Here is a 21,698-nt window from a genome sequence, read left to right as displayed (position 1 = left end):
TATTTACATAGTTCTCTCATGGTCTTCAGAGAAGTTCTTGGTTTTGCCAGGCTTGGTGACGGACTTGCCTCTCCTCTTGCACTGCAGATGCTTTGTGTATTTGACTAAGAGGGAACTGCCAGGAGTCTCACAAATAACTCCATCTAGCACAGTCCATAGGCAGTTGATACCTGCTTGTTTAGGATATGCAAAGGGGTATCTGTGCAACTGCCTGTCTGACAGCATTGTGAACTTGACCATTAATGTGCTTGTCTCTCACTTTAGGGAGGTGCCTGAACCCCGGTTGGAGCGCCACACCCCACATCATACCACCTCCCTCACCATGAAAGCCACCATCTTGGAGAAGGTGAGCCAGGTCCGGCGGATCCAGAGGGCAAAGCAACTGGCGGAGAAGCACAAGCTCAGTCAGAAGGTTATGCAGCGGCAGAACCGCACCAGGGAGCGCCATTCACGTCGGGCCAAACACCAGGGTAGTTTTGTCTACCAACCATGCCAGCGCCAGTACAACTACTAAACTACTTCAGGAAGTCTACATTGCGGGGCATTATCCCTTAACTCTCAGCTTCACTTCTTCCCTCATAATGCTTTCTCCAGCTGAGGAGGTCTTCATCCTTTCTCTGAAATAAACCTCTCCTCAGGAGAGAATCCTCTCAATTCTTCTGAACTAGCAAAGCTCAGCAGCAGATCCTTGCTGGGCTATCCTTGGGTTTCATCCCCCTCCTTCCCCTTTATCCTAGACTAAATTTACTTATCTATTATTTTCTTCCTTCTGTAGTTCCACACCCTTCCCTCCCCCCTGCTCCCCACTGCGGATTTTGAGTAACCCAAGATGTCACCCTAATGTAACTTAATGGGATGGTGGATCTACTTTTAAATTTCAAAACAGAATTTAAAATTAGAGCTAAATTTTACGGAATAACCTATATGTAAGCAGTTATCCCTGGGAACTGATTCCTGATGGGTGGTGTTTCCCCAATCCTTCACACCCTATACATGCATAAGTTCTTCCACCTGTTCTTGCAATGGTTGTTAGCTCCACATTTCACTAAACTTAACACCAATATTATTCTGAATTCATGGGAGGGCTAATTATCTGTCATTTACTTTGTTTTTTGCCATCCTACTAAGGAGCCTGTGACACCAGTGCCTTTCTTTATGACATCATACTCTTCTCCATGGAAACAAACTGTGATGTCACAAACTGAGATAGCAGGTTCAAATGCAAATTGGAACGACAAAGGTATGCAATTTGGCCTAAGATACAGGAAAAGTAATGGAAAATATTTCCCTCTTCACTCTCTCTTTCTCTCTAAAAAAAAGGATGATGTAATTAACCCAGTAGATGGGTTTGGGGTATGATTACTGATCCTCATCTGTATGGTATTATTAGCTAAATTTCTGTTCCAAGGTGCCAGGCTGAAACAGAGGACACCCTGCCTGAACATCTTCAGAGGGAATATTTAACGCCTGATGTTCAGAAGTGCTGAATACCCTTAATTCCAACTAAAACTCATAGGAGCTGCGGGCATTCAGCCCTTCTGGAAATCAAGCCAATGTGATATAATTGGAGCTGTGAATCCTGCATTTACTTTTTTCTAAAAGAGTGCAAAGTCCATGTTAGTGTTCTGGTGCTTTCTATTTACTTTACCTTTTCTTACAATATATTTGTTCCACCCACTCCAAAGAGCTTGCTTAATGGACAAATGTCAAAACTCTAAGCAGATTACCAGTGTTGAACCTGGTTAGGAGCTCAGGAGCTTGTAGAAGGACACAAAAAAACCCCAGCCTTGCAATACCACCAGGAAAATTCTTCACTAGCTTAGGCAACAAACAATCTCCTTATTCCCCCTCCCCCCCATCCCCCCCCCAAAGAAAACCTCAAAACAAAACAAAAAACTCCCAAATGTCTTGCTTGCAATGTTTCATGATGATGGTTTACAAACAAATCATCCTGCAGAAAAGGAAAACCTCACCACAGGCAGCAGGCTGATTGGAAATCTGTGTGGTAGATTATCCAAGTGACTGCAAGCAGAACAGAAGTTTTAAATTGGAGAAAGAGATTCCCTCCCTGCTTTAAAACTGATTACTATTTCCTTAAGCTGTCTCTACCATTGAATTCCTGGTGAAAGGTGCTCTCTTTTCTTCATTGATTTGGGTGACCTCAAAAGGCCAATAATCTGGAAATGTCTAAATAATAGGTCTTGGTAGTGTCCTAAAAATGAAACCTTTGCAAACAAAACCAACAACTGGAACTGTGTAAGTCCCATCGCCCAGGGGGATAGTGAGAGGGGCCAATCATCACCATGTAACTGTCTCACCACAAGGAAAGCCTCCAGGGAGTAGAGCAGGAGGAGAAATTGGTAACTGTTCTATGACCAGGTAGGGGTCTCAATCCCAACATCCAACTCCCAGACATCCACAGGGCAGCAGAAAGGCAGCATAGGACTCATTATGCTGAGCAAGGGTATGTAAATCATGCTGTCATCTCCCTTTGCATCTTTCCTCTCCTCTCTAATGGCTCCTCTGTGGCTTATTCATCCTTCAGGCAGAAGGTGTCTCTCTTCTTCAATGTTTAGCCCATGCTGCACCTGTAAGGGCCAGAGGGACTCACTGCAAAGACATGAGGCACCAGATAATACAAGGGATATTGGCATTGTCTTTGTAGTATTGCCAGCCTGCCATTCAATGCAAACACCTTTTTGGATGGTGAAAGTCCTTCAACAAGCTCCTAAATTAAGCAGTAAAACATTACTGGTTCCCAAACCCCTTAGTTCTCAGCAGGAAAATTCTTCTTCACAATGCTATGACTCTGCCTGTCCAGCTGCCATGTTAAATTTGTGGAATGACAGCAGAGAAAGGGGCTTGTTCAGTGTTCACACAGATAGTAAAGTATGTCGAAGCTGGTCATGAAATGATGTGAAGTGAGAGAGGAAGTGAGAGAGATTGGGAAATGAAGAAAGGTGAAAGGAGAGAGTCTTATTTGAGGAACTAGGTTGGAAACAGGAGTGGTGGAGAAGGTGCAAGCCCAGGGGCAAGAACTGTGTGTTGTAGATCTTAAGTCTGCCTTCCTGGAAAGAGATATGGCAGGTCCTCTCTTCCAGTGTCATAGGCAGGGCTGACTTTCTGCATTCTGATAGTTTCTAGGTTGCTGTAGGAAATACTGCTCCAAGTGTTCAAATGGGCAGAAGTTCATTTGTACAGTCAGAATAATAACATATACCGTTTTTATCTGAGTACTCTCTAATATGAATAGCTCAGTTCATCCCCAGTGTAACTTGGTTTTAATACAGATACACCAAATATGAGCTTAGCCCTGAGTATTTTTATCCTTGAAAAGCCACTGTCAAGATAAAAAAAAATCATACACTAATAATACACAAGCTAAGAAAAACTGTAAATATTTACTGAATTACTTTTCTCCTTTCAAGATCATGATTTCCCATATTTTTCACTTCACTCACTCCTCTGGTGAGTCATTTCCACACACATTTGTACACTGCTTTTGTACAGTGTAGTTTCCATCATGCAAGGCAAGAGCAAAATCCCCAAATGAACTGCTTTCTTTGGAATTTCTTTGATAAAATGTTATTAAGAACCCTTCATTTCATATTAGGTTTGTGGATTTTTTTTAAATAATATTAAATATTGGGCTGATGCTATCTTAGTGTCTGTTTAAAACTTTTAATAATTGAGCTCCTAAGCATTTTAATAAACAAACTTAGAATGACCAGCTTCCAGGAGCCATGATGGACAAATCTGGAAGCACGGAGGTGTGCTAATATCACCTTGCTTGTAGCCTCTAGATATAATGTAGGTGACACGGGACCCTGCTGCAATGCAGGATCAAATATTTTATTTTAAATAGTTTTTAAAGTTTCAATTTTAATTTAATTTTTTAATTATAAATAGTTGTTGAATTTTAGCACACTATACTATAGATTTGAACCAGCCTTGAACTCTCCAACCATCCTAATTCAGGGCCTTTCAAAGTTTTGTGTGTATCTGTACTAAGATTGGGTGCTCAACTGTCACCACTGAGCAGAAGGCTCTTCTGGGGCATGGAAATAAGTTTGAACCTGCTTTGACTGAAAGAATAGAGCCGGGCAAATGTTAACAACCAGCAATACAACCCTGTGGTAGTGGAAAGGAAGCATCAAGCAGCTATTTCTGATTAAATCCTTAGTAAATAAAGTAACTGAAGATGGATCTCAACCAATAATCCAAATCTGAGCTTCAAAACAAACACACACTTTTCAAGAAGTTCCAGTTGAGATCCAAATTCTGTAGCCTGGACCCATTTTAAATGATCTCTGCTTTCATTAGTTAAGGGGAAAATTCCCATAGGCACAGGATCAGCTATTTAATCCTCTTTATTTTTACACCCTTGTCAGTGGAGTCATCAGAGTGTGTTTTCACAGATCTCTTGGCAAGGTAGTTTAAGTGCAGTCAGAGAGAAAGAGAGAGAGCTTAAACTTCCAGTATTTCTTCCCATTGTCATCACAGTAACCCCATGACCTATTGACACATTCTTGGTGTTGTCTCCAGGAGCTGAAGCAGGGAAAGGAGTGATGGATGATCAGTTCCTTACTGCTGAAGCTAACACCAAGATAGTGTAGAGTCAAGACAAATGGGTTTTTTTGTGGCTGATTCTCTGCCAGGGACTGGCAACTTCTTGACTTGCTAGGAAGTTTACATCCTTTCACTTCCTTGGTTTCACATTAAATGCCTTTTTCTTAAGAGTTACCCCTGGCACAAATGGGAAGGATGCGTTAGTTCATGAAAATTGTCTGAAGTGCTTGCAAGGACAGTAAGGGGATATGTCCCAAGCACTCACAGGTCTGCGTCAGATTTCAGAGGTTTTTAAGACACAATGTAGATTTGGGGTTATCATTTTGGAGATTGAGTCTTTGGTCAATGTGTTCAGCAGCACTTAGGCTGTTTCAGGACTTAGCAGAAGACTTCCTTGCTGGAATAGATGTACCTGAAGATCAGTAATTTGCTGCCTCCCAGCCCAGCTTTTGCCTGCTGCACTTGCAAAGTAGACACCTCCCCCACTTCTGGCAAGCACAAATCTAACATGACATCTTACTTGCCAGGTTCCCAAACCTTTGAACTCTGGCAAAATTTGCAGTTGCATGTTATATTGTGAGTTTTCCTCTGCAGCTCAAACAGAAGAAAACTGGCTGGGAGGCAGCAAAGTTGCCTAAGAAATGCAAAGAGCTTTCTGTGAATGTCATTCATATTGTACTACTTTATGGATCTTGTGTCTGCTAATTTGTTGGAAAACCTTTCAGTAAGAGAAGTCCCTCTTCAAAATCATCCTATGCTTCCCCTGCTACCCTCTCTGGTTTGGGACAGAGAGAAGCAGAAACAACTCCATTAGGGCCTAAACCAGCAGCGACCAATTTTAATAACAAAATCATCTTGACCTCAGCATTGTAGGATGAGGTTCTAGAGCACCATTAGCACAGTGGCACTGGGTGCAATACTCAGACTGTGAGCATTATGCTAACATTTGTTGTTTGCTTGAGTATCTAAAGTTGTTACTTAAGTCCTGCTTTTAAGAAAGAGAATTCAAATCATCTGTTTTTCTTTGTTCTGTATTGCTCTTTTATCACATCAGCCCTGGCCAACATGGCAAACCAAGCAAAAGCACTGTCATGCTTTGTAGCAAATATAAGGGGTTAATAAATTATTAATATGGTTTTAAGTAGAAGGTCAAGCCATTGTTTCGAGAATTCAATGGCTCACTCAAATCAAAGGCTCTTTGAGCCTCAGAGCCCCTTTGGCTGGCAGGGTAACGGCACATCACTTTCTGCAGGCCAACAGCACACGAGGAAGCAATAGGCCGAAATGACCAGGTGCCCAGTTGCAGCTGGGTGAGGAGCCAGAACAATGTAGATGTTAGGGCATCCCTAACTACTGAACCAGCACATCTGTTCAAGCAGGTCAAAAGGTCACTATTACAATGGCTTATACCCTTCTATATCATATAGGGACTCTCTGAATAAATGGTTATTTGAACAAAGGGAACTGGACACAACAGCCTGGGAAGCTCCTCCAAGTCCTGTGTTCCTGTTATTTGTGCCTGTAACATACGCATAAAAACTATTAATCACTTATTAACCCTTTTTGAAGAATTAGAAAGTGTGAGTGAAACCTCGTAAACCAGGGGGAAAATATGTTCACACTGCTCTTACAGGTGACCTGCAATATTCTTATCATGGGAGAAGAGTGATCACTAGAAACACTGGCCTGTTACAAAATTTCCTGTCTTGGTACTTTCAGGATCAAGCAAAAGCCTCCACCCTGGGGTTACATAACTCTCCTTCATCTTAAATCAAATGAACGGTGCTTAAAACAGACTTGTGTGCGTGCGTTTGTGTAAATATTTTACAACGCTGAGTGGATGTGTGGAGCTGTTTTTACATTCAGTATTTTCAATTGTGGTTTACAGCGTGATGCTCCCAACAAAATGTTCAAACCCACAAAGCAACTTCTGTCTGCGAGAAGGCCGTGTTCGTGTCCTGCACTGCGAGACGGCCATGCTCCTATCCTGCACACTGGCTAGGTGGAGTTCTCAATTTCTTTGTTATGTGTATAGGGGAAATTACAGCATGGACTCAGGGACAAACAAGTGTGTTGGGATTCTGAAAAGTGCGTAGTTTGGAACCGTTTGATTCTGATGCATTTTCTTTTGTGAGGTTGTTGAGTACTAATCTGCATGTCCTGAAAGACTGTTAAACTTGGCAGAATTCCTTTTAGTTTTCTTTGCACGATCTGAGCAAAAGGCTCTCCTAGCAGCTGCTGCCTTTTTGGAAAAGGAACGGGTTTGGATTGGTATTAGCATGACTGTATCAGAGGATGAGAGTTAGCAGCAGCCATGTTCTACTAAGTGTCCACTTAGTAGCAGTCCTGCTTCATTCATGTGGGCCCCATGATTCACATGGAAATCACTGAAGTGTAACTTTCTCCTCTTGTAGGACTGAGTTAGTGTAAATTGCTACCCATGTATTTTAAGCAATATGTTTGACAGTGCATCAAAGCCCCTGGGGGTTTTGAGGGGGTAGCCAAGGGCTCAGAGCTGTGGTTCTGAGTCAGGCCCCCTCCACAACTTCTCTGAATGTGGCACCACTCCCAGTTGAAAACCATCAATGTGCTCAACTGACCTCAGTCATTCCTAATCAGGTGCTTCTGACTCCAGGTAAAGCTGCCCTGCACACCTCCTGTAAAGCCAGACTAGGGCTGTGGCACATGTGCACACTCCTCCTGCAGTAAGGTTCTCTGATCAGGCAGGAGAGCTGGTTCATACTCCAGGCCTCCCCATTGACCCTGCATAGTGTCTCCTGGAAACAAGCACACAGGACAGGGGCAACTGTCCTGCATGCCTGTTTCCAGGAGCAATGTTCTGGATTGAGAGCAGGACCAGAAACAGCTGAAGACTTGAGGCAACTCTCCTGCCTGCTTTAGGCTGACAGGGAGCATGTGGGGCAGTTTTACCTAGCCATAGTAGTAGTAGTACTTGTGTCACAGCACCCCTAGGAAAGAAGGGTTTCTCAAAACACCCCAGTTGAGAACCACAGGCTCAGAGATGGGTCTCAGAATACACCCATGTTTCGCAGTGACCACAGCTGAACCTAGCTTTTGCTTTCTTCTTGAGTCAATGGAAGCAGGGTAGGGTGTGACTGGTGCAAAATGACTTGGAATTAGCCAGGTGGGATGAAAAATGGGAACTGTAGGGGATGAGGCACTACAGATGTTGTTTGTTCTGGAAGGAGTATTATTACTTTTGTTTTTTTCAGTTTTGTAAAAATTGCATGGTGGAAAAGAAGGGCAGCCCTTTACTGAAAAAAATAAGCATTTTTGGCTCAGATTTTCTTATCTGGACAGGGCTGCAGACACCACACCGACAATAAGATAAAATGATTTCCTAAAAGGTCACAGGAGACAAGGCAGGCTGGGGAGGGCAAGAGTTATGGAGTGCCCTACTATTACTCTTCTGACCATGTAGCATTTAAGTGGAAACAGTAACGCCCCTCTCCCCAACTCTATGTTTTCTGCTAAGTTCCCCTTCATGGGATCTGGAGTCAGAAGCAATGTGGGAGTGCAGGGTCTGTGAATGAATGATCCTGGCTTCTCAGAGTCCCTCCTCTCCCCGCTACCCAACTCTGACTGGCATGGGATTGGAGGTAAATCCTTCCATCTTTAGTGATTTGGGGAATCTTTTCAAGGGGATCGTCAAGGAGAATGCCATCCCATCTCCTACCCTTCTCCAAACACAGTGCTTTTATTGCGTGTGGGGACAGCCTGCTCCTATTACAAGGCAATGCAGTGTTGCTTTCAGGCCTGCACCTTAGCCCCCTGACATAAGTTTTCTTCAGTAGGGGCAGAATCAGCCATTCAGCATCCAATACAAAACCAGAGGCAATACCATCCTTTTATTTTAAAACACATGTTGGGGCCCACTTGAAAGTATGTCTTCCACCACACTGTGTGTAACACACTTTCTGATGCAGCTTAGTGAGTTGATCTTGCTCCATGTGGTGAATTCAAAAAAAGATCAGGGACATTTCAGCCACTGAGCTCTAGACTACAGCTATGGCACCATGTTAATATTCATTAGATACAACAGGATCTCTATACTGCATTTTGGCCAGGTTCCTCTTGCATTTAAAGGGTGATGAGAACTGTTCGCTGGGAGAGGATGCAAGTGCTATGGAAGGCATCCCCTTTAGCAAAAATACCCTGGAAATCCCACATTTTGAAACTAGTACAAATTAATATCTCCTTCCAGAAGCATCTAGCTTTTTGTAAACGCCCAGTTTGAAGAAAGAAAATGTTCATGGTAGCTGCCATATATATATAGTTCATCCCAAAGACCATTATTTTAGGACCATAGTTATTTCTCTTTGTACATTTTAAATCAATATATAGTGGTCTTTTAGTACCAGTGATTTTTTTCTCTTTCACTCACCCCGAGGGGGAGAAAAATCTATTCACCTATTCTATGAAGCCATGCACCATACAAATCTCCTCTGAGATTTAAAAGAAAAAAAAATTTGCGAAGGGTCTTATGATAATCCCCTGTCCAAAACTCTTGCAAGTAATGGAGAAGATCTGTGCTTTTCAGTTATTGAAGAAGTCACTTAAAAAGATATTACAGCTATTTGTATTATTCATAATGAAATCTGGCTACTATAGAATGTAGCTAAAAAACAGGATCTGTGCCAGAGAATGATTTTTAACATTTGCATAAGCACCACACTACAACAGAAAAAAAGGTCCGGGACCTCTTTTTTTCCTACCCTGGACTTGAAATGCAGCTTGTTTGCTCCTGGTTTGTAACAGAAGACACCACGTGTGTCCGGGTAGGTCACCCATTCCCAGTTCGGAATGCAAGCTTGCTTTTTGGCATCGAACAGTAATGGAAAATAGTATTATATCACTACTACCAACTGATAATTCATCCCCATCTTCTATTCAGCCTCTCATCTTATCTTTAAATGTTTGTAATCAGTAGATAAATAATTATTAGCTGTGTAGGTATTGGGGTCATTACAGTGCTTCTACATCCAAGGAACAAACAAACAAAAAAAAACATGTCTTTAGGGACAGTATAAACCCAGTTCTCCTTTCTCACGATTTTTAATTCCAGTGACCTCACTGGAGTTACTCCAGCCAATTTGATCCCAAAATAAGAGCAAGATAAGGCACACCATAATATTTACTTGAGGTTCAGGTGCATCACTGGTCCCTGTAGAAGACAGATTATTATACAAAAAACAATGTGTCAAACAAGGCTTCATTTCATGTCAGCCTTGACCAATTGGAAGAGAAGTTCAACCAATTCCATTCTGTGTTTAGAACTGGTTCTGGAGCCACAGGGAAGAGGCAGACAAGGGCAAATTGGGTACGTTCCCCTCTGTCCATTCCTTTGGACTTGTTCTTTAGGATTTTTTTGAGCTGCCAAAGGTGCAGTCACTTGAATATTTTTAGTGACCCATAGTCCAGGCTCTTATTCTGCTGAAGTGAAAGGAATTTTAGTAACAGGCATAAGATAGAGAAGATTAAAAAATTGGTGGGAAAGGCTTTGGTGTCACTATTATATCACTTGTGTTTTCCTTTGTGTGAGAATTGTGAATTTGCCCAATTTAAGAGGATATTGCCTCTTCCTTTTGCTCTGCCAAGAGAAGGCAGCCTGGAACTTGGAGCACGCAGCATCTGACTGCTCCTTGAGCTTATAACAAAGGGTTATTGCAATCTTGACTATCAAAAATAAGGGTCAGAGGCCTAACATTGCCTCTGAGTTTGTGCCCTGGCCTGCGGCAGAAGCAAAAACTTTTTTGAAAGAGTTGGTTCATGGAATTAATAATAACGCGTTTTCCTTAAAAAGATAACTGTGAAAGAATAAGCAGTTCCATTTGATACCCAAGATGATTCTTAGTATGCCATGTACCCTCTTTACTTAGTAAACAAGTACAGTTTCAAGTTCTTACTATCTTTAACCCACTGTTTATAAGGAGAAACAGGATGCCAGTTATCAATCACTTGATGAAACATTAAGGCTGTACACCGATCTAAACCACTTGGTCGAAACCAGTATCCCCAATAGTAGGCCTGGTTTGGTAGACACTTAGGACATGTTAATTTCACTGGTACAATTCAGCAGATGTTGCCTGTCTCCTTGTGTCTACCTTCTTTCAGTAGGCATCGGCTTTGAATTACTGTTATAATAACTGCTATTGCTACTGCTCAGTCTTCCATCGTGGCAAGTCATCAGAGACTGAATGAAATCCTGGCTCCTTTGAAGCCAATGGCAACACTCCCCCTGATTTCAACTGAGCAGTATTTCACTTTCCACCTACATGGGGTGAGATATCTTACTCTTTGTAAGTGGAGGAAAACCCTCCTCCCCCACAATATGTAAATTGAAAACTGGTCATACGAGAGAAGAAACCTAAAGCATCTTTGACTTTCCACATTAACCTTGCCTACAAACTGAGGTGCAAAGCTGACAAACTATTTTAAACATAATTCTTACTGTGAACAACTTTTGTTCTCAGTTTTGTTATTTAAAAATAGCTTTTGCAGCTCTGGAGATTAGGGAACAGTTCATACTGTAATAGCAACATTGTAATGTCTTTTCTACTGTATCATAACTATAATGTAGCATTTGAGTGTTGCAATATTTTATTTGTATATATCAATCCCCACAACTAGGTATTCCACTTGTTATACTCATCTATATGCATTATACCTCCTCATACTGTATTGATTGTGTATGTGCCTTTCACCATTTTGCATGGTTTAGTATCTTTTTAAAACAGCTGCAGAACTTGAAAAAATTAGGGAACTAGAGTTAAAGTCCTATGCAAAAGAGAACTGGGAATTTAAATTTAAAAATCCTGTTCTGGAAAAAAAAATCTAGTGCTGGGATTTTCAAAGGAGCCAGACAGAATTAGGCCCCCACATCCCAATATTTTGTATCTACAAGATTTAGGTATCCTTTGAAAACCCCAGCTTAAAATCTGATTTCTCACCACTTTGTGAGCAAAAACATCATAGTAAGAAGACATAATTACCACCAGCACTTTGCCAAAATAGACTGTGTGTTGAATATCCATTTTTTTCTTTCAAAGGTTTGTCTAAAGAAAAAGTGCTATTTGGTTTGAAAGGGTTGCCTTAAAAACCTTTTAAAAATGAGTTTGAGAACTATTTTCTGGTTTGCTCACCTCTTTCCCCTTTCCTTCACACCACCACTCTGAAGAATAGCAAATGGCATGTTTGTGTGTAGTTGGCTTGTTTAGACTACAAATATTCTAGGAACAATAAACCCCAAAAGATCAAGCAGATACTAGGAATTTATCAGCTCTGTTCTGTCAAGGAGTTGATTTACATGTCAGAATCTATTGTATGCCTTACAATAGCAGAACAGCTTTTAAAATAGGGGTTTTGAGTAGACAAAAGCCCCACATTTTCTACATCACTTATACTGTAGAACTGAAACCTAGTTCAAAACAAAGCTAACAAAAAAATCCTCGTTGTGTGTTACATGTTAAAGCAATGTAAGTAAGCCTAGTAGAAAGAGGGAGTCTATTTCTTGTAGGACATTGTTTAAACATTTACAATGTGTTCATGGACTGAAGGATATGACTGCCTGGAACATGTTACGTGGTGTGCCTGTGTGTATGTAATATGGTTTTGGTTGTTAGATTGTAATGCTGTCCTTTGACTGAAAAAAAATCTAATATAAAAAGGAAAGAACACAGAAATAAAAATATATTTAAAGCCTACTTAGTTTTGTCTGTTCTGGGAAAGCATATAAGGAACCAGATAACAGTAAATCATGTTATGTCCACAACTCCAGGAATGTATTGTCAAGGGAGTAGAAGTCCAAGATGAAGCCTAGATTAAAAAAAAAAGACCTTGAAAGGACCAATTGATTGATGTCTTCAATTCAGCATTTTTGTGTTACTTTAATCTGTTTGTTCCCTGAAGATTGTTAAGCAGTTCCCTAATTAGGGAGGCAGCAATATTTTTTTTATTTCAACATGGATATTATACACAAGATTTCAGTGTAACAAGCCTGCAACAAGTCTCACAGTCCCATCCCTGACAAGTGCAAAGTTTGGTTGGGTCCCCCTTCTAGCATAGAAGTACAGTTCCCCTTCTAGAATAAAAAGTCAGTGAAAACAAGATAAAATAAACTTCAGCTCAATGTGATTCGCTAGGGGGAATGCCTTACTGGATCTGGTATTGGCAACGGGGGATGACATGGTAGGGGACCTACAGATCGGTAGCCATCTGGGGGACAGTGATCACCTAATAATAGAATACTTCATAAGACGTCGAGTGGGTAAGGTAACTAGTAGGGTGAAAGTGCTAGACTTTAGGAAAGCTGATTTCAATGAACTCAGGCAATTAGTCAAGGATGCACAGCAGAGTAGGAATTTTGAAGTGATGGGAGCCCAAGAAGGGTGGCTGTGCCTTAAGGAAATGATCCTTTGGGCACAAAGGGAGACAATCCCGATGCGAGGAAAAAGAGGGAAAGGGGCCAGGAGGCTTCCTTGGCTAACCAGAGAAATCCAGGGCAGCCTACGGGCCAAAAGGGGAGCACATAAAAAGTGGAAACAGGGAGAGATCACCAAAGATGAATATACCTCCTCTGCTCGCGCTTGTAGGGAGGCAGTTAGATGGGCCAAAGCTACCATGGAGCTGAGGATGGCATCCCAAGTAAAGGACAAGAAATTATTTTTTAGATATATAGGGAGTAAAAGGAAGGCCCAGGGAGGAATAGGACCCCTACTGAATGGGCAGAAGCAATTGGTGACAGACAGGGGGGACAAGGCTGAACTCCTCAACGAGTTCTTTGCCTCAGTGTTCCTAAGAGAGGGGCAAGACAAGTCTCTCACTGGGGTTGTAGAGAGGCAGCAGCAAGGCGCCAAACTACCATGCGTAGACCCTGAGATGGTGCAGAGTCACTTGGAAGAACTGGATGCCTTTAAGTCGGCAGGCCCGGATGAGCTCCATCCAAGGGTACTGAAGGCACTGGCCGACATCACTGCACAGCCACTGGCAGGAATATTTGAACGCTCGTGGCGCACGGGCCAAGTCCCGGAGGACTGGAAAAGGGCCAATGTGGTCCCCATTTTCAAGAAGGGAGGAAGGAGGACCCGGGCAACTATAGGCCAGTCAGTCTCACCTCCATCCTTGGCAAAGTCTTTGAAAAAATTATCAAGGCTCACATTTGCGAGAGCCCGGCAGGACAAATTATGCTGAGGGGAAACCAGCACGGGTTCGTAGCAGGCAGATCATGCCTGACTAATCTAGTATTTTTTTATGACAAGGTTACGAAATGCCTGGACACAGGAGGAGGGGTGGATGTTTTATACTTAGACTTCAGGAAGGCCTTCGATACGGTATCCCACCCCATACTGGTGAACAAGTTAAGAGGCTGTGACTTGGATGACTACACAGTCCGGTGGGTGGCGAATTGGCTAGAGGGTCGCACCCAGAGAGTCGTGGTGGATGGGTCGGTATCGACCTGGAAGGGTGTGGGCAGTGGGGTCCTGCAGGGCTCGGTTCTTGGACCGATATTCTTCAATGTCTTCATCAGCGACTTGGACGAGGGAGTGAAGTGTACTCTGTCCAAGTTTGCGGATGACACAAAGCGATGGGGAGAAGTGGACACGTCGGAGGGCAGGGAACAGCTGCAAGCAGACCTGGACAGGTTGGACAAGTGGGAAGAAAACAACAGAATGCAGTTCAACAAGGAGAAATGCAAAGTGCTGCACCTAGGGAAGAAAAATGTCCAGCACACCTACTGCCTAGGAAATGACCTGCTGGGTGGCACAGAAGTGGAAAGGGATCTTGGAGTCCTAGTGGACTCCAAGATGAACATGAGTCGGCAGTGTGACGAAAGCCAGCAGAAAAGCTAATGGCACTTTATCGTGCATCAGAAGATGCATGACGAATAGATCCAAAGAGGTGATACTTCCCCTCTATCGGGCGCTGATCAGACCGCAGTTGGAGTACTGCGTGCAATTCTGGGCACCGCACTTCAAGAGGGATGCGGATAACCTGGAGAGGGTCCAGAGAAGGGCCACTCGTATGGTTAAGGGCCTGCAGACCAAGCCCTACGAGGAGAGACTAGAGAACCTGGACCTTTTCAGCCTCTGCAAGAGAAGGTTGAGAGGCGACCTTGTGGCTGCCTATAAGTTCATCACGGGGGCACAGAAGGGAATTGGTGAGGTTTTATTCACCAAGGCGCCCCCGGGGGGTTACAAGAAATAATGGCCACAAGCTAGCAGAGAGCAGATTTAGACTGGACATTAGGAAGAACTTCTTCACAGTTCGAGTGGCCAAGGTCTGGAACGGGCTCCCAAGGGAGGTGGTGCTCTCCCCTACCCTGGGGGTCTTCGAGAGGAGGTTGGATATCCATCTAGCTGGGGTCATCTAGACCCAGCACTCTTTCCTGCCTATGCAGGGGGTTGGACTCGATGATCTATTGAGGTCCCTTCCGACCCTAACATCTATGAATCTATGATTCTTGGTACAGCATGTACTTGTCTTGTGTACAATGGCAGATGATCTTAACAGCCATACTGCTAATTACTTTCCTGGAGCTTAGTAGGTATTACTACCCTTAAACACAACAAACAAATGAACAAGAAAATACTAGACAGACTTTTGTTACTTTCCAAAGCTGGAGTAGCTTTCTACTTCCAAGCCAGAAATATCTGTGGGCTTTAACTTTAGCAAAGCTTTATATTATACCTATTTACAAAAGATAACTGAGCAAGGCAAGGTCTCAGGAAAAGATGACTACACTCAATGGTAGGAAGGCAACTCTCCACCAGTGGCACAGGAGTAAAGAAACTAATAATACTGCTTGGGAAAAACACAGAAGAAAGGGGAAGCAGAAAATGAGAGAGAGGATAGGATGGAGAGCAAGCAGAAAAATACCAGTGAGTATAAAGGAATAAACTTGAGACTAACTGGAAGACATTCACTATTCCATTAAGGAATATAATTCTAGGCTGCACCTTCTGAAAGTTACTTGTGTATCAGTATAACTGTTCATGTGGATACTTGAAAACAATTTTTTAAGGGGAGATTGCTCCCCACCCCCCAGGGAAAAAACTGCGTGCACTTTTCCAGGACAGCTTATACTACTTCCAAAAAGACTTACATTAAACGGGGGAGGGAAAACCCTTATTCCAGAAAGATGGTATCCACATGAACAGTTATACTGATACACAAGTAACTTCCATGCACAAACAAAACCTCAGGGTTTACTGGAGGACTCAAGGACAGGACTAATACTGTATTTCTTCTCCCAAAAACAGATAGCTGATATGCTGATTGATCAAAGGGGCAGCCCTGGGGGAGCAAACAATTTCCACTGAATGCAAGTGCCCAGCAGGAACCAACCTATACAAACCAAAGTTTTGCAGTATCTCTGCCCCCCAAAACACCACACAGACCAGTGCCTTCATAGAATCATAGAAAATTAGGGTTGGAAGGCACCTCAGAAGGTCATCTAGTCCAACCCCCTGCTCAAAGCAGAACCAGCCCCAACTAGATCATCCCAGCCAAGGCTTTGTCCAGCTGAGTCTTAAAAACCTCCAAGGATGGAGACTCTACAACCTCTCTGGGTAACCTGGAGTGTTTTACTACCCTCCTAGTGAGAAAATTCTTCCTAATATCTAACCTCAGCTTCCCTTGCCGCAACTTGAATCCATTGTTCCTTGTTCTGTCATTTGCCACCACTGAGAAAACTCTAGCTCCATTGTCATTCAAACCTCACTTCAGGTACTTGAAGGCTTCTATTAAATCCCCTCTTAGTTTTCTCTTCTCTTCTCTAAACTAAATATAAGCCCAGTTCCCTCAGCCTCTCTTCAGAAGTCATGTGCCTCAGCCCCTTGCCATTTTTGTTGCCCTTGGTTGGACTCTGTCCAATTTGTCCAAAACTGAACACAGTACTCCAGATGTGGCCTCTCCAGTGCTGAATAGAGGGGAATAATCACTTTGCTTGACCTGCTGGCAACACTCCTACCAATGCAGTCCAGTATACCATTAGCCACCTTGGCAACAAGGGTACACTGTTGGCTCATATTCAACTTATTCTCTACTGTAACCCCAAGGTCCTTTTCCACAGACCTGCTGCCCAACCTATCAGCCCCCAATCTGTACTGGTGCATGGGACTGTTTCATCCTAAGTGCAGAACTTTGTACTTGACCTTGTTGAACTGCATGAGATTTCTTTTGGCTGAATCCTCCAATTTGTCTAGGTCACTCTGAATCTTAGGCAAACCCTCCAGCGTATCTACTACTCCTTGTATCTTGGTGTCATCTGCAGACTTGCTGAGGGTGCACTCTATGCCATCTTCTAGGTTGTTGATGAAGATACTGAACAAAACTGGCCCCAGGACCAGCCCATTGGGCACTCCACTTGATACCAGCTGCCAACTAGATATCAAGCCATTCATTCGTGACGTGTAGGGGATGCACGTGCATGTCCTGAGCTTGGCGGTGCACCCCCTGCAACGAGTGCCACCGACGTTGCTGGCAGCACCTGCAGCCGGTCGCCGCTCACCCCCCTCTCCCCCCTCACCGCTGCCGGAGTCTGCAGGTGATCTCCGATCACCGCTGGCCGCCACCGCTGGCATCTGCGGGTAGTTGCCAACTCCTGGTCAGCATTCGTCACCCCATCCCTCTCTGCCGCCAAAAACTGCTGCAGCTGCCTGTAGAAGCTCCCCACTTGCCACCGTCATGCTCCCACCACCGCCTGTGGGTGGTCGCCACACCCCCCCAGCCTCCAGGGGCACACAGCATTCATGAAGTCATTGACTACTACCCTCTGAGCCTGATGCTCTAGCCAGTTTTCTATCCACCTTAATGTCCATTCATCCAGCCCTTAGCATGCCTGCAAGAATGTTGTGAGAGATTGTATCAGAAGTCTTGCTAAAATCAAGATATACCAATATCCACTGGTCTCCCTGCATCCACAGAGCCAGTCATTTCATAATAGAAGGCAATCAGGTTCGTCAGATTTGACTTGCCCTTGGTGAATCCATGATGACTGTTCCTAATCACCAACTTTTGCTCCAAGTACTTAAAAATGGATTCTTTGAGGATCTGCTCCATGATTTTTCCAGGGACTAAGGTGAGGCTGACCAGTCTGTAGTTCCCTGGACCCTCCTTTTCTCCTTCCTAAATATGGGCATTATACGTTTGCCCTTTTCCAATCATCCAGGACCTCTCCTGTAGGCCTGTACAAAGCGGCTAGTATTCGCTTCAGATTCGGCCAATTCAGGGGACAGTGATTTGATCTGGTGATTCGAATCACTGTCCCGAATCAATTCGGCCAAATCTCTGACATCACCCAGGCCAGGCCCATCCCCCGCCCACTCTCCCAGCCCAACAATGGCGGTCCTGCCCACCCCAGCTCCCGGCACTATAAAAAAAAAAAGCCCCAGCTCACCAGGTGCTGCCAGGTGAGGGGCGATCCCCACTGCCCCCACTGCACGAGCCTCCTGACCCCTCCCCTGCTCCACCAGTCCCCCCGCCATGGCTGCCCCGCCTGCCCCAGCTCTGGCCCTTTAAGAAAAAAACCTCCAAAAACCCCACACTCACTATTCCTGCCTGGTGCGGGGGCGATTCCCACTGCCCCCCACTGCCCCATGCTGCATGGGGAGCTCTACATGAGCCCCCGAAGCCCCGAGGCCGCTGCAGGAGTGGTGAGTCCCAGGGTTTTTCTCTTTTTTTCTAAAAGGGCTGAAGCGGGGCAGCCATGGGTGGGCTGGGGGAACGAGGGAGGGGATTGCGGGGCTCGTGGCAGAGCTCCCCATGAAGCATGGGGCAGTGTGGGGCAGCAGGGATCAACCCCCTGCCAGGCAGCACCCAGTGAGTGGGGGCTTTTTTTTAAAGCACCAGGAGCTGGGGTGGGTGGGGCAGCCATGGGGGTGCTGAGGGAGCAGGCAGGGGATGGGGCCTGGCAGGGGTCCCCCCCATGGCCCCTTCCCCCCTTCTCCATCCCTCCTCCCCCACCCCTACATACCAGCTCCGAGTCCAGCTGCAGCTCCCTGCTGCAGCCACTGGGGACTGTCCAAATCACTGAAGCTCTCCGAATCTTTTTCCAAAGATTCAGAGAGCTTTGAATTGATTCGGATCTTTTTATTGGTCCCCTGATTCGAATCAAATTTGGGGATTCAGCCACGAAATCAGGCCGAATCTCCTCTGAATCGAATCTGCACCCAAAGCTTCGCACAGCCCTACTCTCCTGATTGCCATGAGTTTTCAAAGATGATGGCCAGAAGCTCTGCAATCACATCAGCCAACTCCCTCAGCACTCTCACATGCACCCAGTTCAGCCTCATGGACCTGGATATGTCCAGCTTTTCTAAATAGTCCCTAACCTGTTCTTTTGCTGCTGTTGGCTGCTCACCCCCTCCTCCAACTACTGCACCTGACAGCACAGTCTGGGAGCTGACCTTGCCTGTGAAGACTAAAGGGAAAAAGGCACTGAGTACTTCAGCCTTTTCTGCATCCTCTGTCACTAGGTTGCCTGAGTTTCAATATTTTTAAGACTCCAGGCACCCCTCAGAAACCACTTGCTCTTAGTTTGCACTTGGTTTTTGAATACAGAAAAAACAACAGACCAGTTCTTCTGTTGCAAACAACTCAGAACACAACAGATCAGAACGTTTTTGAGACTCTAGATTTGAAACAGCGCTATCATTGTGTGGCAGCCTGCAGCACCCTTGATAGGGTGCCATGGCACCCTGTTTATGAATCACTACTCTACACATACCTGTCTGGGTCCTTAACAGTCACGTAAGCAGTGGCCGTGTCTACAAGTGTAATTAATGTGACTGAATAAACTCTGGTACAATTTGAGCCAGAGTAAACTAATCCTGATGTCACTGTCTACATGTGCATTTAAGTGCAGTAATTTCCTTTGCCATTGGATAGTACCTGTATCTGATGGGACTATCAGACAGTGCTGTAAATTAGTCTACACTGGCTCAATTGACACACGTGTAGACAGTGATGCTTTACTGTGTAGTAAATTAGTCCACTACACAGTAAACTGCACATACAGACACACCCAGTCTGAAGAACAGGGCACCGCCATTACACAACCTGCACAAGTCAGGGAGCGGGGGAGAGGAGAGTCGGGGGGTGGGGCAGGGGAGAGGAAAGGGGGAGAGTTTAGTCTTCACAAATATCAACCCAGGACTTTTCACTTACAAAGAAAGTGACAGATAATTTAAAATAAACTTTAAATATGCCCAGAGTTCCCATCCAGACTAAGATTTTAGGGAAAATGAGTGTGCTATGTGGAGTTCTTACTGGGCCTGGTCCCAAGAATGTCACTTGGAATTTTGGCATTGACTTCACTAGAAGAAGGCACAGGACTAGTTTAACTGCAGAAGCAAAATAAACTGAATATTAAAATAGCTTAGGTTTACATCATAGTTTGTAAATAGTTTAAGTATGTAACACAGCTTCAGAGTTTGGGCAAAATTTCTTAAGCCAAACTACCTGCTATTGGCAGTACAGTAGCCATGCCTCAGTTTTTCCAGAGAGTCCACCACCTAACTTTCTACAGGAAACCAAAGTATCAAGAGTACAAACTGACTGTAGCTATTACAGGAAGAATAACAGTTTTAGAACAATGGTAACACACCTCTTGTTCTGTAATAACACAGAATTTTCCAGGTGCAGAAGGCTCAGCTTTCTGGTACAAGTCCTGACCAACTAGCACTTGGTATTTTCTGTACAAAAAAGCATTCCCCTTGCCATTTTGTTTCACAAAGTTTAACTTTTGCCAATATGAACTATTTTAGGAAGACTTGCTTCTCAATGCCTTACCACGGGAGTCTTCCCACAACAAAAGGACTCACCTAGTTTCTCTTGTACACATGGGCAAGTCAGCACTGACTGCATGTTTAGTTAGATAAACCTTTCAAACAACCAGATTTCAGAAAGCCTCCAAACCATTTAGCACAGCATTTTCCTCTTGATGAACACTTCCATGTGGGGAAAGCTGTCTTCTGGGGCTGCCCCACAAATATCGAATGCTAGAGTGACAGAAGCAGAATATTTTATTTTGGAGGAACAGCTGCATTAGTTAATTTATTCTGTGGTTAAACAAATTCCTTTTTAAAGCTCCATATAAGGAGCTTGTAGGCCTAGAGCTTCAAATAATCCATTCAATCACCTTGTACACAGTATGATGCTGTTACTGCTAATAATAATACAGCCCAAGTTGTAGGACAATAACATTTATTTAGAGCATTAGGGATTCCACATTATACAAACCCTTAAATTTACTTTTGTTTCACTGGTCCATTTCTACAACAAATACATCAGATCTACTATATAATAAAATTATTTACATTTCCAAACAAGATTGGGTTTGTTTATAACCCTCTCACTGCTATTCACATACAGTACTTAAAACAACAGCACAATACATCATTTTAATACCTAAAAATGACAACCCTGTAATCTAAGTCATTTATGAAAACTGGAAGCTTAGAAATAAATTTACAATTGATTTCCACCCCCCACCCCCCACCATTCCTTACAACATATCAATCTAGTGTGCTAATCCTGGATTTAATTTGCAGAACCAAAGGACTTTACAATGACCCCATTTTTTATAACCATATGTTTGTTTTTAGACAAACATCTTGCATTTACTGGGAACAGTATAATATTAAAATTACTTACTGTACAGATTAAAAAATAAAATAAAATCACAGCTCAAAATTGCTATTGGTAAAATTCACACTCATTTACAAGTCTCATGTTTCCATGCAGTAATTTACTTGGATTTTCTTCTTTTTGACTGCATTGCACTGGCACTCGTTTCTGAAATTAAAGAAGAAGAAAAAGCGTGGATGCTAAGTTGGTAAGCCAAACAAGAGAGGCAAACACATTGCCTTTTCTAACATACAGCAGGGTTGAGAAGTTCTTAGACTGAGTTTCAGAGATGAGAGATCCTTTTGAGTTTTTACAGCACTTAACACAACTAGTCCACTTAACACAAGTTCTCAATTCAAATGGAGACATTTAGGACAATACCATAAAACTAGATAAATCATGTTGTAAAACTTCCAATAATTTCTGAGACAAACCCCATCACGTCAGACGGGTGCTGTGAGGTTAGTATCTGTAAAACTCTT

General features: G+C 43.6%; 2 protein-coding genes across 4 annotated transcripts in view; one reads left to right on the top strand and one right to left on the bottom strand.

Annotated features, from left to right (window-relative positions):
• Window positions 1-12,293, top strand: part of TP53INP2 (tumor protein p53 inducible nuclear protein 2) — a 59,353-nt gene extending 47,060 nt beyond the window's left edge. The window contains exon 4 of the mRNA XM_059733243.1: window positions 265-12,293. Within this exon, the coding sequence (XP_059589226.1) occupies window positions 265-514 (250 nt within the window). The 3' untranslated portion in view covers window positions 515-12,293. The remainder of the gene's footprint in view (window positions 1-264) is intronic.
• Window positions 12,294-20,776: 8,483 nt separating this feature from the next.
• NCOA6 (nuclear receptor coactivator 6) overlaps window positions 20,777-21,698 on the bottom strand; it is an 88,985-nt gene continuing 88,063 nt past the window's right edge. For all 3 annotated transcript variants that reach the window (XM_059733241.1, XM_019484665.2, XM_019484666.2), the window contains one exon: window positions 20,777-21,384. In XM_059733241.1, the coding sequence (XP_059589224.1) occupies window positions 21,338-21,384 (47 nt within the window). In that variant the 3' untranslated portion in view covers window positions 20,777-21,337. The remainder of the gene's footprint in view (window positions 21,385-21,698) is intronic.

This window comes from Alligator mississippiensis, chromosome 9 (genome assembly GCF_030867095.1).
Source record: "Alligator mississippiensis isolate rAllMis1 chromosome 9, rAllMis1, whole genome shotgun sequence".
Lineage (NCBI taxonomy): Eukaryota > Metazoa > Chordata > Crocodylia > Alligatoridae > Alligator > Alligator mississippiensis.
This window is presented reverse-complemented; position numbering and strand designations above follow the sequence as displayed.